Below are 20,236 nucleotides of genomic sequence, written 5' to 3'. Positions count from 1 at the left end.
AATAATTGAATTCCAGCGAAGAATTTTATTAAAATTTTTACAAACAATTGAATTCCTTCGAAAAATTGTATTATTTATGAAAATAATTGAATTTTTCCTGAAGAATTGTATTAAAATCTTTGAAAATAATTGAATTAATACAAAGAGTCATGAAGAAATCGATCACTCCGAGTCACTCGGAGTGATCGATGTCTTTATGTTTTATATTAGTTATGCAAAATTTAATTTATAATTTTCAGTAAAATATTCTCTTATTTGATTCGGACTGGTTATATTTTTTGTCAGTAATTGGTTCCTAATTTTTCATTTTTGTTCCGTAAAGTCCGTATTTTTAAATACTTTCACTGGTTCGAGCTCTAAAAATGAAGAAAATGGGAAAAAAATTTCTTTTGATTCAGGGTGTATTGTTTAAAAAAAATATTTTAAAAATATTTAAATGTTTAAATAAATAAATTTTTTTGTGAATTTTTGTGATCAATATGTAAAGTAGAAATTTTCTAGCCGATTTTTTTTAATCATCTTCTTCCCCCACGCACACGAACAGAGTGCTTTTTTGTATAAAGAAAGAATCTGTCCGAGATCGATCAGGTTGGGGGTGAAGGAGTATACGCGCGTGCTCGATAGTTTTCAACGAAAACCAGAGTAAAAGGCCAGGACGGCCAATATTGATCCCGGGGCGCCGCGGCCCCAGGGTTCGCCTTTAAAAATTTTATCCACTTTTTTTTCCATCCCCCGTTTAAAATCATTGTGATTCAATAAATTGTCGACAAACATCTTATTTAAAAACAAAAATTTAATGAAGAAAATAATGAACAAACAATAATAAATTTCTATTTCTAAAAAAGCGTGTTGAGAAGGTCGCGGAGGCGCCGATGCGTCGGCGTCCTTGCCCAGGAGGAGGAACCGCCAACTGCTGTCCTCGAATTATTTTATTTGGAATTACAGAAAGAGTTCAGATTTACTTTTTCACTGTTCCAAAAAGGGGATAGGAAAAATATTTTTTAATTTTTCTTTAAAAAAAAAGGAAATAATAAAGAGAAAAAGAGAGCGGAAAAACCGAAAAAAAACGATTTTCGGGAACAGCCCGCAGAAATGGGAAGCGCGGGATAAAGTGAATTGTTCCGGTTTTGACAAGTGACAGTAGTGTCGAATTTTTTTTTTTTTGTTTTTTCTTTTGATATTTTTTTTATAAAAAATTTAGAAAAATCTAAGGGTGCATAAATGGGCCCCAACGGTAGTAGAGAAATTGGCGAAGATGATGGCCTACAAATTAATCCACGAACTACCTCGAATCAAGTTGTAAGTTTTGATCCAGTTTTCTGAAATTATTATAAAATTATTTCAAAATTATTATAAAATTATTCCAAGACTATTATAAAATTATTCCAAATTTATTTCAAAATTTATTCAAAATTTAATCAAAAAATGACAAATTTAGAAAAATTATTGCTGATGGTTGCAATTTTCCCACCATTTTTCATCTTCTGTTATTTATCACAAAATATTCGTTGCATTTTCTCGCAATAAAACGAAATTTTCGAAATTATTAATAAATAGAATATTAATTACTATTTTTTTTATTGGGTATTTTTTACTTAGAAATTAAATTCGAAATTTAATGTAATTTTCCTTTCAATTTGAAGCAATATTCTAAAAATAAATTATCTTAAAGAATTTCGTTTCGGTTCTTTTTATATTGCTAAAAATATAAAGATGACATTGCAAAAAAGAAAATTCGGGACAAAGAAATTTTTATTTATTATTTTATTTCTTTACGAAACTAAACGTTTTCACGAGCCTTTGAGGAAAAACGATTGGATTACTATTTTAAGTTTACTTTGCCTCTTATACTTTCCATATTGAATCAAAAAAATTTTGAATTATTAAAATCAAAACAATCTCGAAAATTCTTTTTAATAATTTAATTAATTTAAAAAAAATTAAATAAAAATAAAAAAAAGTCTTTGACATTAAGTGACGTAAATATTTAACAAAATTCTGAATTCGCAATTTAGATAGTTTTTTCCTTTCGAATTTCTCTTTTCATCACAATTTTTGATAACAATAATAATTTTAATTCCTAATAATAATTTTAAATCACAATAAAAATTTTAATTCCTAATGATTTTAATTCACAATAATAATTTTAATTCCTAATAATTTTAATTAATAATGATAATTTTAATAAATAATAATTTTAAATTAACACAAATAAAATATTTTCTAAATTAATTTAAGAGTATTTTGTCACTTTATGTTTTAATTGTACATTAAATAGATAAATCACTTTTTTTCTCTATTTGAAATAGAATTAATAATGAAATCAAGAAGAAAAAAAATATGTGAAATAAAAATTTTTGAAAAAAGGCATAAAAACTGAAATTATCTTTAAATTAGTCTCGTATCATCACTGTGTATACATTTTATGATTACAAAACGTAAATGATTTAATGCCAACATTATACTGTAGAACACCTATATCACAGTCATGCAACAGTTTCATTATATCGATTTTTCTTTTTTCAGTAAGTTTTTTCAACAAATTGTACGAATTTTTTTTCTCAGATATTATCAAACAAACACATTTTTCCTCCTATATTAATGCAAATTACAAAAAATCGTAAACAGTACAGTATACCTATTCAAGTTCTAATATAATTGAAGCAAAATAAAAAGTGAAATAAAAAATTGCAATAAAATTAAAAATAAAATTAAAAAGCAAAAAGCAAAAAGCGAAATAAAAAATGGAAAACGAAATAAAATAGAAAATAAAATGGAAAATAAAATAGAAAAAATAAAAGACAAATTAAAAAAAATAAAACGTAAAATAAAAAATAAAAAACAAATTAAATGGAAAAGAAAATAAAAAATAAAAAGCGAAATAGAAAATGAAATGCAATACAATAAAATCAACAAAACAAATAATTGTGAATATAATGAGTATAAGAGGCGAAATAAACTTTATAGAGAAGTGATTAAGAATATGCAATTTATATCTTAGTCGCGAGGAGGACAAAAAGCGATAAGATAGTTCAGTATTTTAAACTCTTTGAAATATTAAATTTAAAATACACTTTTTGCAACAAAAGAAAATAGTGTTTACAAATTTACGATATCAAAAATTTTAGCAAACTTTGTAGAATTTTATTTTTCTTTAATGAATCTTAAAATTGTTTTATTACACACGCGATATCGCGCAGAAAATTTCTCTTATTTATATCAAGAAAATTGCATTGTTGACATATAATAAAAAAAACTATTACTACACAAATTTAATTGCAAGAATCCAATTGCTAAACTTAATTAACAAATAAAATTTATTTCTTACAAAAAAATTAGGAATAAGAAAGAATTAATTACTTTTTTCCGAATTATATTCCAACTTAATTCTACATGGATTTTTTTCTCTATAATATAAAATTATATAATGAAAGAAATATCGATTTTCCTTTTTTTTTTTTTTTTTGCAATGACGAACGAACTAGAGAGATATTGCATCTCAACCACCATGTTATGTATATTTTCTAAGAATTAATTGAAATTTTATCGTTTCCTGAGTAATCCGTTGCATTGATAGGAGTAATGTCAGATACCTAGTTGTTCATATATGAAGCACATATAGTGAAAGAGTTTAAGTATTGATCGTTGCATTCTGTCTGCGTGTTTCTTTCTAAAGGGGAGTTCGAAATTATTTTTGGCGCTAAAAAAAAGAGTCTCAAAACGCAAATGAATTCTACAATGAGTTCAGCGAGAAATTTAACCAGCAAAAAAGTTCAAATAAACTGTTTACTGAATTTTACACCCACGTGCATGAAATTTATATTTTATCACGCGAATCCTTTTTTCACGGATATTTCTAAAAGAAAAGAATTCGAAAAAATTATGCACCTTTCTTTCAATAGACGAGAAATTAAATCAAAACGATCGTCGAATTTTTTTTCTTCGTAAGAAAAAAAATTCGACGAGTTATTTATATCGTTCTGAATACGATTCACTCGGATAAAATTAAGAAAATAAAAAATTATTCTAAAAAAAAATATTTTTTAAAATACAATTTTTAAATTTCTCAATTATATTTGATTGAATAAATAACTGAATAGCAAGAAAAAAATTAGACGATTTAATTTCTCTGTTTTATTAAAAAAAATTAATTTTTAATTAATTAATTTTTTATTATTTTCAAAAATTTGAATAATATTCTTCACGAGAATTCAATTATTTTCGTAAATAATAATATTCTTCGAGAGAATTATTAAATTATTAAATTATTTTCTAAAAGTTTAATAAATTCTTGAAACCATTCAATTATTTTCTTAAATAACAAAGTTCTTCCCAAAAATCCAATTATTTTCAAAGTTTTAATAAAATTTCCTGTATTAATTTAATTATTTCCTAATTATTTAATAAAATTCAATAATCAAATTTTGAGTTACAATTATTAACAGACGCGATTATTTTAAGAATTTAAGAAAAAATTCTTTGTTTAATTCAATTACTTTCAAAATTTTCAATTAAAATTATTAAAGAAACTCCAATAATTGAAAAAAAAATTGAAAACAAAATTCTTCAAAAGAATTTAATTAGGATTTTCAAAAATTTTAATAAAATTCTTAGCAAGAATTTAATTCTTTTCATAAATAATAAAACTTCTTCGAAGGAATAAAATTATTTTGAAATATTTTGATAAAATCTTTGCAAGAATTCAAAGATTTTTAATTCATTAGTTTAAAAATTGAAAACAATAAATAAAAAAGAAAAATTATTAAAAAAAAGTTAGGAAACAAAAAAGTAAATAACTAATTTCAGAACAGATTATCGGAAAACAACGATTTTTAATAAATATTTGAATTAATATTTCTTTTAATTAAATAAAAAACTTAAAGGCAAGAAAAAAATTTGAAAGAAATTTAAAATGATCGTTTTCATTTAATTTCCACTTAATTTTAATTTTGACCAAAAAACTATATTTTTTGTTAATAACGGAAAAATTAAATAATTTTTCTCTTACCTTTGACTCATTTATTTATTCAAATAAAAAATTGAATACCAACGATTCATTCAAAATAAAACCAAGAAAATAAAAAATTATCTTCTGAAAAAATTAATTTTTTGTCAATAAAAGAGAAATTAGATCAAAACGATCGTTTTAAATTTCTCTCTAATTTTTTTCTTGCCTTTCAGCTAAAAAAAAGTGACACATTTACAAGACTTAAATTATAAATCCAAGTTTATAATGTCTCTAAGCTTTAAATTATACCCACACTACCCTTTACTTATCACGATTCCTTCAAATTAGGAAAAACTTTTCACTCAAATAACAGGGAATTATAGTTGACAAACGGCGAAAGTATTTTCAATTTTCTAAATTGCTAAAATTGATCAAAATTGTTTTAAAAATAAATAAATAAATAAATGTGCGAATGTTTAAATTTAAAATAAATAAAGAAAAATTTTTAAAAAATAGGTAAATAAATAAAAATTAAAAAAAATAGGTAAATAAATAAAAATTGACGAAAATTATTTTGAAAAATATAATTCGCCTTTTTTTAAAATAAATTTTCAACACTCTTGAGAAATCTACGACTATTAAACTCAATTGTTATCACGATTATTAGACGTCAACTACTCAATTTCATGAAAGAAACAACAATCGTTCCCCGGCAATAAAACGGATACAACAGATTCTCATGCTATCATACCTATATAAAATTACAATGTTAAACAACTAGAACTTTGTACCTTATCTATCGCAATTTGCTTTGTTTATTGTTGGCAACATTATAGCAGAAGTGAGAGAAAAAAAAGAAAAGAAAAGAAAAACAGAAAATGAAGATGGCACTCCATATGAGGGGAAGAGAATTAAAGTCAGATGAGTTGTGTTAGGTAGTGGGGAATTAACAGTGGGCACGTCCATTGAGTGATAAACTGTCGCATTTTAATATCATTCGTTCCCTTGAATAGTTGGACAGTGTCCATTTGGGAATTATTTTTCCCTTCCTGAAGAGGAGACTTCCCCCATAGATCCTCGTTTCCTCTTTTTTAAAAACATGCCGTCCAAAAATAAGGTACAGTGACCTTCTTCTTCAATTCATTTTCAATCTTCATTCAATCTTCACAATTCTTCTCCTTTTTCGTTGTTTCTCTGAAATTTAAAAAAAAATGTTATTTTATTCAAAGAAAGGCAAAATTTTGACTTAAAAAAGAAAATATTTAATCACTTTTTCGCTTTTATTCAAAATAACGAAAAATGGAGAATTTTGTTTACCTTCTATTGTTAATTTACTTCGGTATTTATTCACATTCAGCTTATTCATCACAATCAGTCTTTACTCATCTCTTTCAGTTCTCGCATTTTTTCCTTTCCGCATTTTTCTTTTTTTCTTCTCGCTCTTCTTCTTCTTCTTCATTATCCAATTATCCTTTCGCTGAAACAAATATTCTCATTTAATAAAAGTCCTTTTAAATATTTACCAAAAATATAAAAAATTTATCAAAATTCTACTTTTAAATTTGCAAATAAATTTTAATTTTCGCTTTAAGATTATTAAATATTTAGAATAGAAAAACAAAACATTCTCGGTTGAATATTATTTTCCTGGTTATTTTGAATTTAATTTTTATTAAAATAAATTTTAATGTCTATAAAATGGGATTTGATTTGATTCAAAAGTCAAAATCAATTGTTTAATCTAAAATTTCGAAATCGTTTCAATACCTTATTTTTTTGATAAGAACCAGTTACTTAAATTCCTCACTGATAAAAATTGATCTTAATTACTTGAAAGAATGTCCCAATATTTCGTCAATGAGGGCCTGTTTTTCTTTTTCAAACGTTTATTTCAATTTAAATTAATTGGAAAATACCTTGAGGACAATTTAATGAATAATTACTCACTGGGAGTTATTTCGAATTAAATTTAGTAAATCGAATTGTTTTTGTACTTTTCTCTCGTATTTTTCCCTTTTTTCGAATTTTTCCATTTTTGTATTTTTTCCTTTTCTCTTTTTTTCGTATTCTTTACTTTTTCGTATTTTTTCCTTTTTCGTATTTTTTACTTTTCGTATTTTTCCCCTTTATTCGTATTTTTCCCTTTTCTTGTATTTTTTCCCTTTTCCTATTCATATTTTTAGTATTTTAAATTAATTAATCAATTCATAATTAAATTTAACAGAAAAAAATAGAATTTAGAATAAAAATAATTAAATAAATAATTATTTAAATAAAATAAATAATTATCTAAATAAAATAATTTTCTCGAAGAAGAAGAATAGGTACACGCGTGTCATAATTTATTGTACAAGGCGCCATAGAAAGTAAATGTGCACGAGAGAATGTGGGTTGCGGTCAAGAAAATATCGGCAACTGCGATTGATAATTTTTCTCTTATAAAATTCAATACCTTATCTTGCATTTTCTTTTTAAATATTGCACATATTTAAAACTAAACTTTCAAGACTTTTCAAGGAGGACTTGGTATTAAATTATAGTTTTCGTATTTAATTTCTTTTTTCAATGATAAAATTTACCAATAAAATTACTAAACTACAACATTTACAATTTCATACATATATATGTATATTAAAATCGAGATAAATTGCTAATCTTGATAAAATTATCTATCTTTAGTGTATTTTATCAGTTTGTGTTTTATCAAACCGGTAACGTTGGCCGATATCTTCTATTTGTAATGAATTTTTTTTCCTTCATTTCTAAAATGCTAAAAGTGAAAAATTTTTCCCGAGTTGAAAATTTCATTTTGAATTTTCGCATTTAATTTTTTATTTGAACCCAAAAAAAAGTAAAAACAATTTCTTTTTAATTGAATAAAAAAATTCGAAAAAGGGAAAAAATACGAAAAGAAAGAAAAATATAGGAAAAAGAAAAAAATACAAAATATACAAAAAAGAGGAAAAATACGAAACAAAAAATATACGAAAAAGGAAAAAAATAGAGAAAAAATACAAAAAAAAAAGAAAAATTCACGAAAAAGGGGAAAAGTAAGATAAGAAAAATATAAGAAAAAGTGAAAAATACGAAACAAAAAAATATACGAAAAAGGGAAAAAAATATAGAAAAGAAAAAATACGAAACAAAAAATATTCGAAAAAATACTAAAAAAGAAAAAATACGAGAAAATATACAAAAAGAAAAAATACGAAACAATTAAAAAAATACGAAAAAAAGAAACGATAATCCAAGAATTTATGTCGAGATTAAATTTAATTTACAAAAGCATTTTATGGAATGCATTTTTATTAAAATGTTTAGCTAAACTAAATGCGAGTTGAATCACTTGTTTGAACTCCTGATTCATCAAAAGACTTTGCTACCAATTTTTTCACTTGAGATGAGAAGCAGATGGTGTTTTCATTCGGCCATTTACCAGTTCTAATTGTCGTTGCTCGTTATCTAATTAATTCATAAAACGACATTGCGTATAACGTGCGAGTGCATTGTATCTCACTTTCAAAACAAAAATAATTTTCATTTAAAAAAAATTATTTCGACATTTATTTCTCCGCCTGCTCGTGGGAAATATTTTCCACAAACTTTCTTCTCTCATTCTATAATTCTTTATCAAGAATTTCTCTTCAATTTTTCCTTTCGAAACCTTCGAATTTTTTCTTCGTTGTAGATTATTTCCTCATTTTTGTCCGCATTTTTATTGTTTGTGTAATTTTCAAATTATCTGCCAATACACCTGAAAGTCGAAACAATGTATAATTAAAAAAACGTGAGAAAGGCATTTAAACTCACGACCTTCGTGTGCTATGAAACAATAACAATTTTTTAACTATCGATTCCAATAGAGAAAAAATTTTCTGTTTCTTTAAATTCAATTTTTTTTTATTAAATTAAATTTATTAAAAACTAAGAACTTGAAAATTATTTATCTTTTCTAAAAAATACTTTTCCTTTTGTTTTCTTTTGAAAGACAACAAATACAAATTTTTGTCAAAAAAAACTTTCATTTTTTTATTATTATTATTATTATAAAAAATTTGCAATTACAATAATTATAAACTTTTATTAATAAAAATTGGAAAATTATAAAAATAAAAAATTGAAAAAATAGTTACCAATTTGAACGCTTCCTTGTTTTTGTGATTTTAATTGTATTTTAAATACACAATGATGCAGAACACGTCATAATTTTGAACGCAGAGTTCGTCACAAAAGAGTGGGGTACGTCGAGCTGCGTGCAGTATGTAACTGACTACAGAGTAGAGTGCAACTATTTTATTTATTTTTATCTGTATAGTGTATTATTATATGTATACAATATCCTGTATAGTTTCTACAAACTGTCCTTCTCAAACAACTAACACAACCTAACCTCAAAAAATCACGAAATATGTTTTGTATATGCGACATATATATACAAACAATGTATATAATTTAATTATTATCAATGCGTTATGAAAATTGTGTCAAGATAAACATCCATTACTCAATCAAGAAGCTGTAAACTCGTGTTTTATCAAAAAGGAATGTAATTAATTAAAAAATACATTTTTCTTTGCTCCCAATAATAATTTTACTGCAGTGAATTTGGAGTCGACTTTCAATTTTCCAGCAGGGAGGGAAAAAAAGAAGATCGAATGTGTGGAGGGTGATGTGATATAAATATAGAAGTTTAAATTAAAATTAAATTTACACGCAGGATGCATCATGACAGTGCCTCGGTTATCGAACCTTGTTTGCCCGTGGCGTTCTTGTATATATGGCTCGATTGTTTAAAATGGCTTGTTGTGTGAATCGTGAAAAAAAAGTTGTTGCAAGTAACGAAGAGTAAAATATCTCCTTGGATTAAAAAACAAAAATCATGGCTTTTGATTCTATTTGTTTCGAAACGCTTTACGCGCATCAGTGTCTCACCTATTACTATTAATAGAATATTTCTTGAAAAGAAAATAAAGTGCAGAATGTCACGAGTGTCGCTCAAATCACAGTATAGCCAATACGGCTCACGAAGAGTTCGTAAAATAAGCACGGTAAGGTTCAAAACAAAACATTTCATTCTTAAGAGACTTCATGATAAAACACGTGAGCAAACAATACCCATGACAGTTGTTGGTGAATCATTTACTTTGTTTCTTTGACTTTTAGGTTATGTTTTCTGTCAATATTGATAAATGTCACATTAGTAATTATGAGATTTTATTTAAATTTGCAAAACTCTTATTATTGTTTATTAATTTGTGACGTGCTAATCTGTCATCATACAAATTAACATTAGTAAACCAATGTAATTAGGTAATTACATTGTGCTTTTAATTGGGTCGAAATGTCGAATGCATGAACAAGGTCGAAAATTAAGCAAATTTTTTTTTGGAATTTGGAGTTGTTAACATTTTGTTAATTTTTACATCTGACACGTCCTGCTGACAAATTCATAATCAGCTGATTGGATCCGCCCTCTAAACCTAACCTAACAATACATTTTCTAATCTCGTGCGTTTTGTCAATTGTCAGCATTGTCAGTGTTTTTAACAAAGTCATGATCGCCTACTACAATTTCTTTGCAATACAAAATAATATTGTTGAGGTCATTGATCGTGTCCTTGGCATAATGCCTAAACGTTAATTAACTCAAAGCACGTGCTTCGATATCTAATTTTCTCTTATTTATGTTGTTTTATTTAAAGAAATTTGCAATTTCTTTGAAGTTATTTTTCGATTAAAAAAAAAATGAACAAAGGAATGAACACGATTCTTTAAGGTCACTGCAGTGTGACTGTAAATCATGATTCACTAAATAAGCTTACTGGAATAAAAATGTTGACACTGACTTGCTATAAGCTTTTTGTTTTGTTGATAATTTACAACATAATAAGCACCTTTTCAGTGTATACATTTATAGGTATAATAATTATAGATGTTTTATTATTCCAATTTAAATAATTATAATTCTTTTTTTTACTAAACTTTTATGGATTTTGAAAACAATCGAAAATGTTGAAAAAATAATTTAAATTACAATTGCAGGGCTCGATCTTATTATTGTAAAATTTCAATTATTTTCAAAAGTAATAAAACTCCTAGCAAAAATTTAATTATGTTAAAAAATTTTTAAAAATTCTTGTCAAAATTTCAATTATCTTTAGAAATAATTAAATTCTTCTCCGAAATTCGACTATTTTTAAAAATTTTAATAAAATTCTACGCAAACCTTTAATTTATTTTCATAAAATAATAAAAATTTCACAGGAATTCAAGTATTTACAAATTTTCTATAAATTTCTTCACAATCATTCAATTATTTTCATAAATAATAAAATTTTTACAGGGTCAGGGATTCAATTATTTTCGTAAATAATAAAATTCTTTTCAGGAATTCAATTATTTTTATAAATAATAAAATTCATTGTAGAATTTAAATTATTTAAAATACAACTTTAATTCAAATTTTACGAAAAATATAATTATTTTTAAAAATTGTATTAAAATTCATCGAAAGAATTCAATTATTTAAAAATTAAAGTTTAAATTATTTTCAAAAGTAATAATATTCTTCTCCAAAATTCAATTATTTTCATAAATAAAAAATTTTTCTAAGACATTCAATTATTTTTAAAAATTTAAATAAAATTCTTCGCAATAATTCAATTATTTTCATAAATAAGAAAACTTTTCTCAGCAATTTAATTATTTAAAAAAAATTTAATAAAACTCTTGGTAAGAATTCAATTATTTTTTTGAATAATAAATTCGATTATAATTAAATATTAAAAGCATTAGAGCGTGAATTTTGAGAAGTAATTGAATTTTGAAAAGGTTTCAAATTAAAATCTTTGAAAATCTGAATTTTTCATATTTTTGACTAAGAATTCTGTGAAATTAATTTTTTTGATAAAGTTTAATTGCAGATATTTTTGGAAATTATTTCAATTTTTTATTTTCTAGTATTTATATTTAATTGAAGAACTTACGAATAATAGAAATTTTGTGACTCGGTCTGGTAACATATTTGTCAGTAATTGGTCCGTAATTTTTCATTTTTGGTCCGTAAAGTCCGTATTTTTAAATACTTTCACTGGTTCGAGCCCTGAAAATACTGAAAAAATAATTTAAATTACTATTGTAGATAATAAGTAAATAATAATAAATAATAAATATGTAATTCGAATTTTTTCCTCTTTTGCTTAAAAAAATTCTGTTTAGGTTAAATTTCCTTTTGTTTCTTATCTTTGTAATTTACGCATATTTACAACAGGGAAATAGAATAGAAAAAAATTTTTTTGTTTAAAAAAAATCAGTTAAGATCGGATTAAAAAAAATTTAGAATATGGAGAGATTAAATAGCTAATCGAATATTATTATTAATGCCTAGTACAAAGAACAAGGAGAATGAAATCAAAACAAGATTTTCTTGCTTCTTTTGTAATCAAGGTGAACTGCCCATAAGTTGATTCAGAGAATCAACATATTGCATTCAGCAAGGGGAAAAAATTTTATTCATTAATTTGATATTAATTTGAAATTTGAATAATTTATTGGAGAAGAAAATAATATTTAATTTGAATTTTCAATAATAATTGTGTTGGAGAAAAACAGTTTTATTTGAAATATTAAAAATGTTTTTTGTTCTTTTTTCCAGACGGAAAGCGAGTACTCAGTAGAGGAACAAGCCAAATTAACGGGAGATGGAGGTGCTGATGAGACTTCGCCCGAAGATGATGTATCGTTGTGTGACTACCACGATATACCACCGCCACCAGACGGTGGCTATGGTTGGGTTGTGGTATTTGCATCATTTATGTGTAACATGATAGTTGATGGAATAGCATATACATTTGGAAAATTTCATCAACCATTTGCTCTGCATTTTAATGAGAGTCAAGCTACAACAGCATGGGTTGGTTCTCTTTTATCTGGCGTATACCTCAGCGCAGGTGATTATTTTTCAATTCCATAAATTAATAGTTATTATTACAAGGTGTCTACTAACCGGGAAATCCAGAAAATAGCCGGGAATTTAATTTGACTGGGAAAAACCGGGAATAAGCCAGGAATTTTATGCCAAACCGGGAATTTTTTCACCAAATTAAAAAAAGTTTTATTACTTTAATTTGTTTTTAAAAAAATCGCTTTTTATTTCTATTTTTATAGATATTTATACAGTTCTCTAAATTTGAATTAGTTAAAAATAATTAATTTGATAGTAAAAAATCAGTCACTGATTCAAATTTAGTATGTAAATAAATTTTAAAAAAATTATCGAATTAATAGAAATTTTGGAAAATTCAACTGAAAATAATTAGGGATTCAATTATTTTCACAAATAATAAAACTCATCACAGAATTTCAATTATTTAAATACAAAAAATATTAATTTATTGAATTGAATATTTTTTAAAATTAACATTTTTAAAAATAACTGAATTCCTGAGAAGAATTTTATTATTGAAGAAAATAATTAAATTCTTGCTAAGAATTCTATTTAAATTTAAAAACAAATTGAATTCCTGATAAATATTCTCTTATTTATAAAAATAATTTAATTCTGGCGAACAATTTTTCTATTTATAAAAATAATTAAATTGTTTCAAAGAATTTATTGGAATTTTTAAAAATAACTGAATTCTTGAAAAGAATTTTATTATTTATGAGAATAATTAAATTCTTGCTAACCATATTATTATTTATGAAAATAATGGAATTTTCTGGCAGAATTTATTGTATTAAAATTTTTGAAAATAAATTAATTTATACGAAGAATTATATTATTTATAAAGATAGTTGAATTTTTGGATAGAATTTAATTGAAATTTTTAAAAATGATTTAAATTTTGCCAAGAATTTTATTATTTATGAAAATAATTGAATTTTGTTAAAGAATTTTATTATTTATGAAAATAATTGAGAATTCAATTATTTCTAGAAAATGTAAAAAAATTCTTCTCAAGAATTCAATTATTTCCATAAATAACAAAATTCTTCAGATTTTCTAAATTCTTTTAAATATTATGTATTTTTAAAAAAAATTTTTTACAAGAATTCAATTATTTGAATAAAATTCTAAAAAACAATTCAATTATTTTCCAAAGTAATCAAATTCTTGGCAGAAATTCAATAATGTTTCAAAATTTGTTTAAATTCTCCTCAAAATTTCAATTATCTTTATAAATAATTAAATTGTTCGCCACAATTCAATTATTTTCAAAAATTTTAATATAATTCTGCGAGAAAAATTCAATTATTTTCATAAATAATAAAATTCTGTGGAAGGATTCAATTACTTTTATAAATAGAAAAATTCTTTGCAGAAATTCAATTAGTACAATACATTTTAATAAAAACGAATTGATCAAATTTTCAATTATAATTATAAACAGACAAAATTATTTTAAAAAATTGAAAAAATTCTTTGTTTTGGAAAATAAGTCAATTATTTTTCAAATTTTTAATTAAAATCAATAAGAAAAACGTTATTTTCAAAAGATTTGAAGACATTCGGCAAAAGAATTTAATTATTCATGAAAACTCTAATAAAAATGTTTGAAACCATTTGTAGATTTATTTATTAAGGTGAAAGAAGTTAACAATTTTCCGAATTTATTTATGTTAGAAATCAAATAAATTTAAATTTGATGAGAAAAAATAACCGGGAAATATTAGAACAAAGACGGGAAATAACCGGGAATTTTGTTGAACGAAAATAATAGACACCCTGATATTATTCTATAGAATAAATAAATGTTGTAATTCTTTTTTTCGAAAACTGATCCTTTTTTCTTTTTTCAGGTCCTATTGTCAGCGCATTAACAAATAAGTATGGCTGTAGAAATGTCTGCATAGCTGGTAGTTGTATTGGTGCTATTGCATTTGTCTTGTCAATTTTTTCAAAATCCATCAATATGCTAATTTTAACGTATGGAGTATTAGGAGGTATGTAAAAAAGAATTATTCTATTTAAAATACTTTTTTTGCCGTATAAATATTTTTAAATGATAATTATTGACTGTTTAACTAAAATATAGATTCTTCATTTACTAGGTATTGGTTTTGGTCTCATTTATTTGCCAGCTGTAGTTTGTGTAGGATATTACTTTGAAACAAAGAGATCATTAGCCACGGGAATAGCTGTTTGTGGATCAGGATTTGGAACTGTTTTTTTTCCGTCCCTTGCAGAAATTTTACTTACGGAGTATAAATGGCAGGGAGCGAATTTAATTTTAGCTGGTCTTATACTTAATTGCGTGGTAAGAATAATAAAAATTCTTATTTTATCTTCAGTTTTTACAATTATTGATACTTATATTACTTTTTCAATTAACTATAATTTTTATTAATTTTTATTTCTTTGATTAATATTTCATTATTCCAAATATTTATTATTTTTTCTAATTTTTTATTAGTTTGATAGATTAATGTTTATCTACTTTTTCTATTTTTTTTAGCTATTTTTATATCTTTTATTTATATTATTTCGATTCTTTAATTTCTAGGTGTTCGGAGCGTTGATGAGGCCTCTGGAATACGCCAAACCATCGTCAGTGAAACCGCTACTTCAAAGAATGGCGGAGGAGAAAAGATTTCAAATGGAACGTGGAAGCATTGGAGGATCGTATTTTATGGTACAACTTCCAGACGGATCCATGGAGAAGAGAATGAAAATGCCAATTAACATTGACCCTGGCGTACACTCCAGTTTCAACTTAGACCAATTAGTGCCTGGTAGGAAAATTAACTTAACTCAAAATTTACCAGAATTTAAAAGTCAATTTCATTTTATAGAAATACTTTCATAATTTTTCATTTATGAGTAATTAAAGTTTTCTGGAAATTCAAAAGATTTTTTCAGCTATTTCGAATTGTATTTAAAAAAGAAAATTGAAAAAAAGAAATACAGTTCCAGGGCTCGAACCAGAGAAAAGAATTTAAAAATACGGACATTATGGACTAAAAATGAAAAAATACGGACCAATTACTGACAAAAATATGACAAATCCGAGTAAAATAAGAGAACATTTTATTTAAAACTATGTATAAATTAAATTTTGCATAACTATAAAACATGAAGATATTTCTTCATGTTTTATAATAATTAAAGATGACCGAGTGATAAAATCATTATCAATTCAATTTTTAACTAAAATTTTTCTTTAAATCGATTATTTTTCATAATTTACGAAAAAGTTCTTTGAAAATTTTCAAATTCATTTGTTTACAATATTCAATTTTATGAAATTTCAATTATTCGTAAATTCTTTAATTAAATATATAATAGAAAATAAAAACTTCAAATAATATAAAAAAAATTCAATTCAACTTTTTCAACAAAATTAATTTCAAAATTCAATTATTTTAAAAAATTCACGTTTTATTGCTTTTAGTATTCAATTATTATCTAAATATTTAACTAAAATTCATTTTTAAATCAATTTCTATTAGAAAATTCAACTATAAATGCTTTATTTTTAATAATTTTTGAAAAAGTTCTTTGAAAATTTTTCAATTCATTTGTTTACAATTCAATTTTACAAATTTTCAATAATTCGTAAATTCTTCAATTAAATATATTAGATTAAAAAATAAAAACTTGAAATAATTTCCACAAAGAAATCCGCAATTAAACTTTCTCAAAAACATTAATTCCAAACAATTGTTAGTTAAAAATAATGAAACATTCAGATTTTCCAAGATTTTAAATTGAAACCTTTTCAAAATTCAATTAATTTTATTTTTTATTATTTACGAAAATAATTGAATGTCTGTAAAAATTTTATTCTTTATGAAAATAATTGAAAGATTGCGAAGAAATTTATAAAAAATGTTGTAAATAATTGAATTTCTGTGAAATTTTTATGAAAGGTTTGCGTAGAATTTTATTAAATATTTTTTAAATAATTAATAATTCTTTTGGAAAATTTTATTAAAAGGGTAGATATTAAAAATCATCGAAGTGAGGAAAATTTTGGAAAATAATTGAAATTTTGCCAAGAATTTTATTCAAATTTTGGAAAATAATTGAATTTTGGAGAAGAATTTAATTATTTCTAAAGATAATTGAAATTTTGACGAGAAACTTTTAAAAATTTTTTAACATAATTGAATTTCTGCGAAGAATTTTATTACTTTTGAAAATAATTGAATTTCTGCAATCAATTGTAATTTCTTTAGAATTCTCCAAATTGTATCGTACAATTTACGAACTTTTCGTCTTTTCTCAACCAAATTATAGACTTTTTTTTTAAAAAAACTGAATTTCACGGACTTGAAGCAATTTTACGGGCCTTTTAGTAATTTACGAATCTAGTTCGATCCCTGCAATTCGAAATATCATTTTGTTTTATCTTTTTACAAAAAGATTAATCGTAAATGAAAAATGAATGAAAGTCTTTGCATATAATTGATGAAATAAATTGTGTCGATTATATTAATTGATACTCATATTATAAAAGGAACTCCGCTGACTCCAGTACCAACTGTGCCGACTCTACCGACAATTTCTGAGGTAAAAGTGCAGGAGCACTCGTCAAGTGGAGCGACAAGTAACAGTGGAAGTATGGATTTGAAGAGCTCGTCAACCAAATCAAAAAGTAAAAAAGCCATAGATGATACCAAAGAACAAACAAAGGACGTTTTGGATAATAAACCTGCTGATGAATTCAATAAAACTGTCATTCCACGAAATGCATCGCAACCGGCGTTCACAACACACGTTCAAGGATTGCCGAAAAATGGTTCTGTGCCATTTTTCGATAGAATACGAAAAACAAGTACAGGTGAAAGATATAAGCCAAGCCTTAGTGCAATTAAAAATTCCCGATCCACATTGAATTCGAATGGAGATATTAGAAAGAGTTTGCATCTTCGACTTTCCGTTAGCAGTATGTTGGGTTCTCGAAATAACAATACCGAATTAGATGTGAGTATTTGGTATTTTATTATTATTATTATATTAATTAATTCAAGTCGAAGTTCAACTTTTAATTGAATTTGGAACTCAATTTATTAATTGAATTCGAAATTTAATAATTTCAAATTCAATTAATAAGTTGAGTTAAAAATTTAATTTCACTTTTACTAAAATACTATTGTTACTACATATTTGTTTTTTAATTCTCGATTATTCACGTTTTCAGGATGGAGAGAGCATAACTTTTACGACGAGCAAATTAAGTCTGAGACAGGCAATGCCAAAGGAGAAGCCTATGATAGTTCGTCCCTTATCTCGGAAAGATATTTTTTATAGTGGTAGTGTAGTTAATTTGCCAGAGTATCAGAGTCAAAAGTCTCTCACTAATTATCGTCAAAGTGTCATTTCTCTTTCGAAATCAATGCGAGGAGACGTTAGAGATGGTGATTTTGAAAAAGGACCTCAACGTACGTAGCATTTTTGATTATCATAAAAAGAATTTTAGTTGTTCATTTGTTATACTTTAAAACTAAATTTCTTTTCTTCTTTTAGAGCCTCTATGCCCTTGTTTGGTGTTGCCGAACTCTTTTAAAGAAGCCTTGGGAACAATGCTGGACATGACACTACTGAAAAATCCCGTATTTCTAATGATTGGCATAAGCAACGTTTTTGGAATGGCTGCCACGTATATTCCATTTGTATACCTTCCGAGAGCTGCTGAAAATGATGTAAATAGAAAATCTATTCTTATTTATATTCAGAGGGTTGTCACAGGTCAGAATATTCTTTAGGGTCAGGGAAAAAGTCAAAATTTTGTCTGGAAATCAGGGAAAAATCAGGAAAAAAAGAAAATTAATTTTTTGTGTCAACTCTGTCCCTAAACGTAGAATGAAAAATAATTAAATGCAAAAATTCTTTTCTAGGGAATTGATAAGAATTTGGCGACATTCTTGCTCTCTGTGATTGGAATTACAAACATCGTTGGGCGTATTGCTTGTGGATATATTGCAGACTTTCCGCAAGTCAACTCTTTACTTTTGAATAATATCTGCTTGATAGTTTGTTCCTTTTCACTGGCTGCGACGCCACTCTGTTATTCTTATGGCGGCTACGTGGCTGCCAGTGTTTTCTTTGGACTCGCAATATGTAAGGACACAATTTGTTTGCAATTTACAAAATTTTTTGATGTTTATAAATTATAATATAAATATCGAAAAATACAATAATAAAAAGTCTAATTTTTGTAATATTGGAAGAAAAAATATAATTATAAATTAAAAATGTTAATGTTATTAATTAACACTTGATTTTATTATTTTTACAGCGGGATATATTTCTCTAACGTCAATTATCCTGGTGGATCTTTTGGGATTGGATAAACTAACCAATGCTTTTGGATTACTAATTTTATTTAGAGGAGCAGCAGCAATGATAGGGCCACCAATTGCTGGTGCAATTAATGATGCTACCGGAAGTTACAGTGTAACATTTTACATGGCAGGATTTTTGTTTCTTTTGAGCACCATTACCAGCTTTATGGCGCCAATGATGAAAACTTGCATTGCCCCACAGGTAAAATTTTTTTAATTATTTACTACTGTAAACAGATAAAATTTCATGTTCTCAGGGATCACAGTAACTTTTTCCATTTAAATAAGATGAAAGGTGGATTATTTTCTAAGAATAGGTGACAAAAAAATTATAATATTATTCTAATTATTGAATTGAATTATTATTTTCAAAAATTTTAATAAAATTCTTCGTAAGAATCAAATTATTTTCATAAGTAACACAAAATTCTTCGCAAAAATTCAATTATCCTTCAATTTAAATAAAAATAAAATTCTTCACGGAAATTCAATTATTTTCAAAAGTTTTAATAAAATTCTTCGCAAAAATTCAATTATCTTTCAATTAAAAAAAATCAACTTCTTCACGAAAATTCAATTATTTTTAAAAAATTTAAATAAAATTCTTCGTAAGAATCAAACTATTTTCATAATTAACAAAAACTTTATCGCAAAAATTCAATTATTTTTCAATTTAAAAAAAAATAAACTTCTTCACAAAAATTCAATTATTTTTAAAAATTTTAATAAAATTCTTCGTAAGAAACAAATTATTTTCATAAGTAACAAAAACTTTTTCGCAAAAATTCAATTATCCTTCAATTTAAAAGAAAATAAAATTCGTCAAGAAAATTTAATTATTTTCAAAAATTTTAATAAAATTCTTCGTAAAAATCAAATTATTTTCAATAAAATTATCATTAAATTTGTTAGAAAAAATTTATTGATTTTAAATACAATTTTTATTAAAGTTCTCGAAAGAATTCAATTATTTTCGAAAATTTTAATAAAATTCTTCAT

The 20,236-nt window shown here is 24.7% G+C and overlaps 1 protein-coding gene and 1 long non-coding RNA gene across 8 annotated transcripts in view; one reads left to right on the top strand and one right to left on the bottom strand.

Moving 5' to 3' along the window:
* Positions 1 to 443: 443 nt before the first annotated feature.
* LOC122506912 (monocarboxylate transporter 4) overlaps positions 444 to 20,236 on the top strand; it is a 22,395-nt gene continuing 2,602 nt past the window's right edge. Inside the window, exons 1-10 of one of the 4 annotated variants that reach the window (XM_043619334.1) lie at positions 444 to 1,299; positions 12,603 to 12,897; positions 14,750 to 14,893; positions 15,002 to 15,207; positions 15,454 to 15,682; positions 17,410 to 17,876; positions 18,094 to 18,334; positions 18,420 to 18,595; positions 18,791 to 19,013; positions 19,192 to 19,439. In XM_043619334.1, the coding sequence (XP_043475269.1) occupies positions 1,222 to 1,299; positions 12,603 to 12,897; positions 14,750 to 14,893; positions 15,002 to 15,207; positions 15,454 to 15,682; positions 17,410 to 17,876; positions 18,094 to 18,334; positions 18,420 to 18,595; positions 18,791 to 19,013; positions 19,192 to 19,439 (2,307 nt within the window). In that variant the 5' untranslated portion in view covers positions 444 to 1,221. Of the gene's footprint in view, positions 1,300 to 5,927; positions 6,066 to 9,217; positions 9,997 to 12,602; positions 12,898 to 14,749; positions 14,894 to 15,001; positions 15,208 to 15,453; positions 15,683 to 17,409; positions 17,877 to 18,093; positions 18,335 to 18,419; positions 18,596 to 18,790; positions 19,014 to 19,191; positions 19,440 to 20,236 lie in introns of those variants that run through there. The other 3 variants (XM_043619336.1, XM_043619338.1, XM_043619335.1) reach the window with 3 other exon arrangements.
* Positions 5,733 to 20,236, bottom strand: part of LOC122506921 — a 27,719-nt gene continuing 13,215 nt past the window's right edge. The window contains exons 5-9 of one of the 4 annotated variants that reach the window (XR_006302050.1): positions 9,082 to 9,218; positions 8,332 to 8,702; positions 6,716 to 6,864; positions 6,266 to 6,425; positions 5,733 to 6,142 (exon numbers count right to left, since the gene is read on the bottom strand). This is a non-coding gene — a long non-coding RNA (uncharacterized LOC122506921). Of the gene's footprint in view, positions 6,143 to 6,265; positions 6,426 to 6,715; positions 6,865 to 8,294; positions 8,703 to 9,081; positions 9,219 to 20,236 lie in introns of all 4 variants that reach the window. The other 3 variants (XR_006302051.1, XR_006302052.1, XR_006302053.1) reach the window with 3 other exon arrangements.

This window comes from Leptopilina heterotoma, unplaced genomic scaffold (assembly GCF_015476425.1).
Source record: "Leptopilina heterotoma isolate Lh14 unplaced genomic scaffold, ASM1547642v1 Lhet_44, whole genome shotgun sequence".
NCBI classification, from domain to species: Eukaryota; Metazoa; Arthropoda; class Insecta; order Hymenoptera; family Figitidae; genus Leptopilina; species Leptopilina heterotoma.
This window is presented reverse-complemented; position numbering and strand designations above follow the sequence as displayed.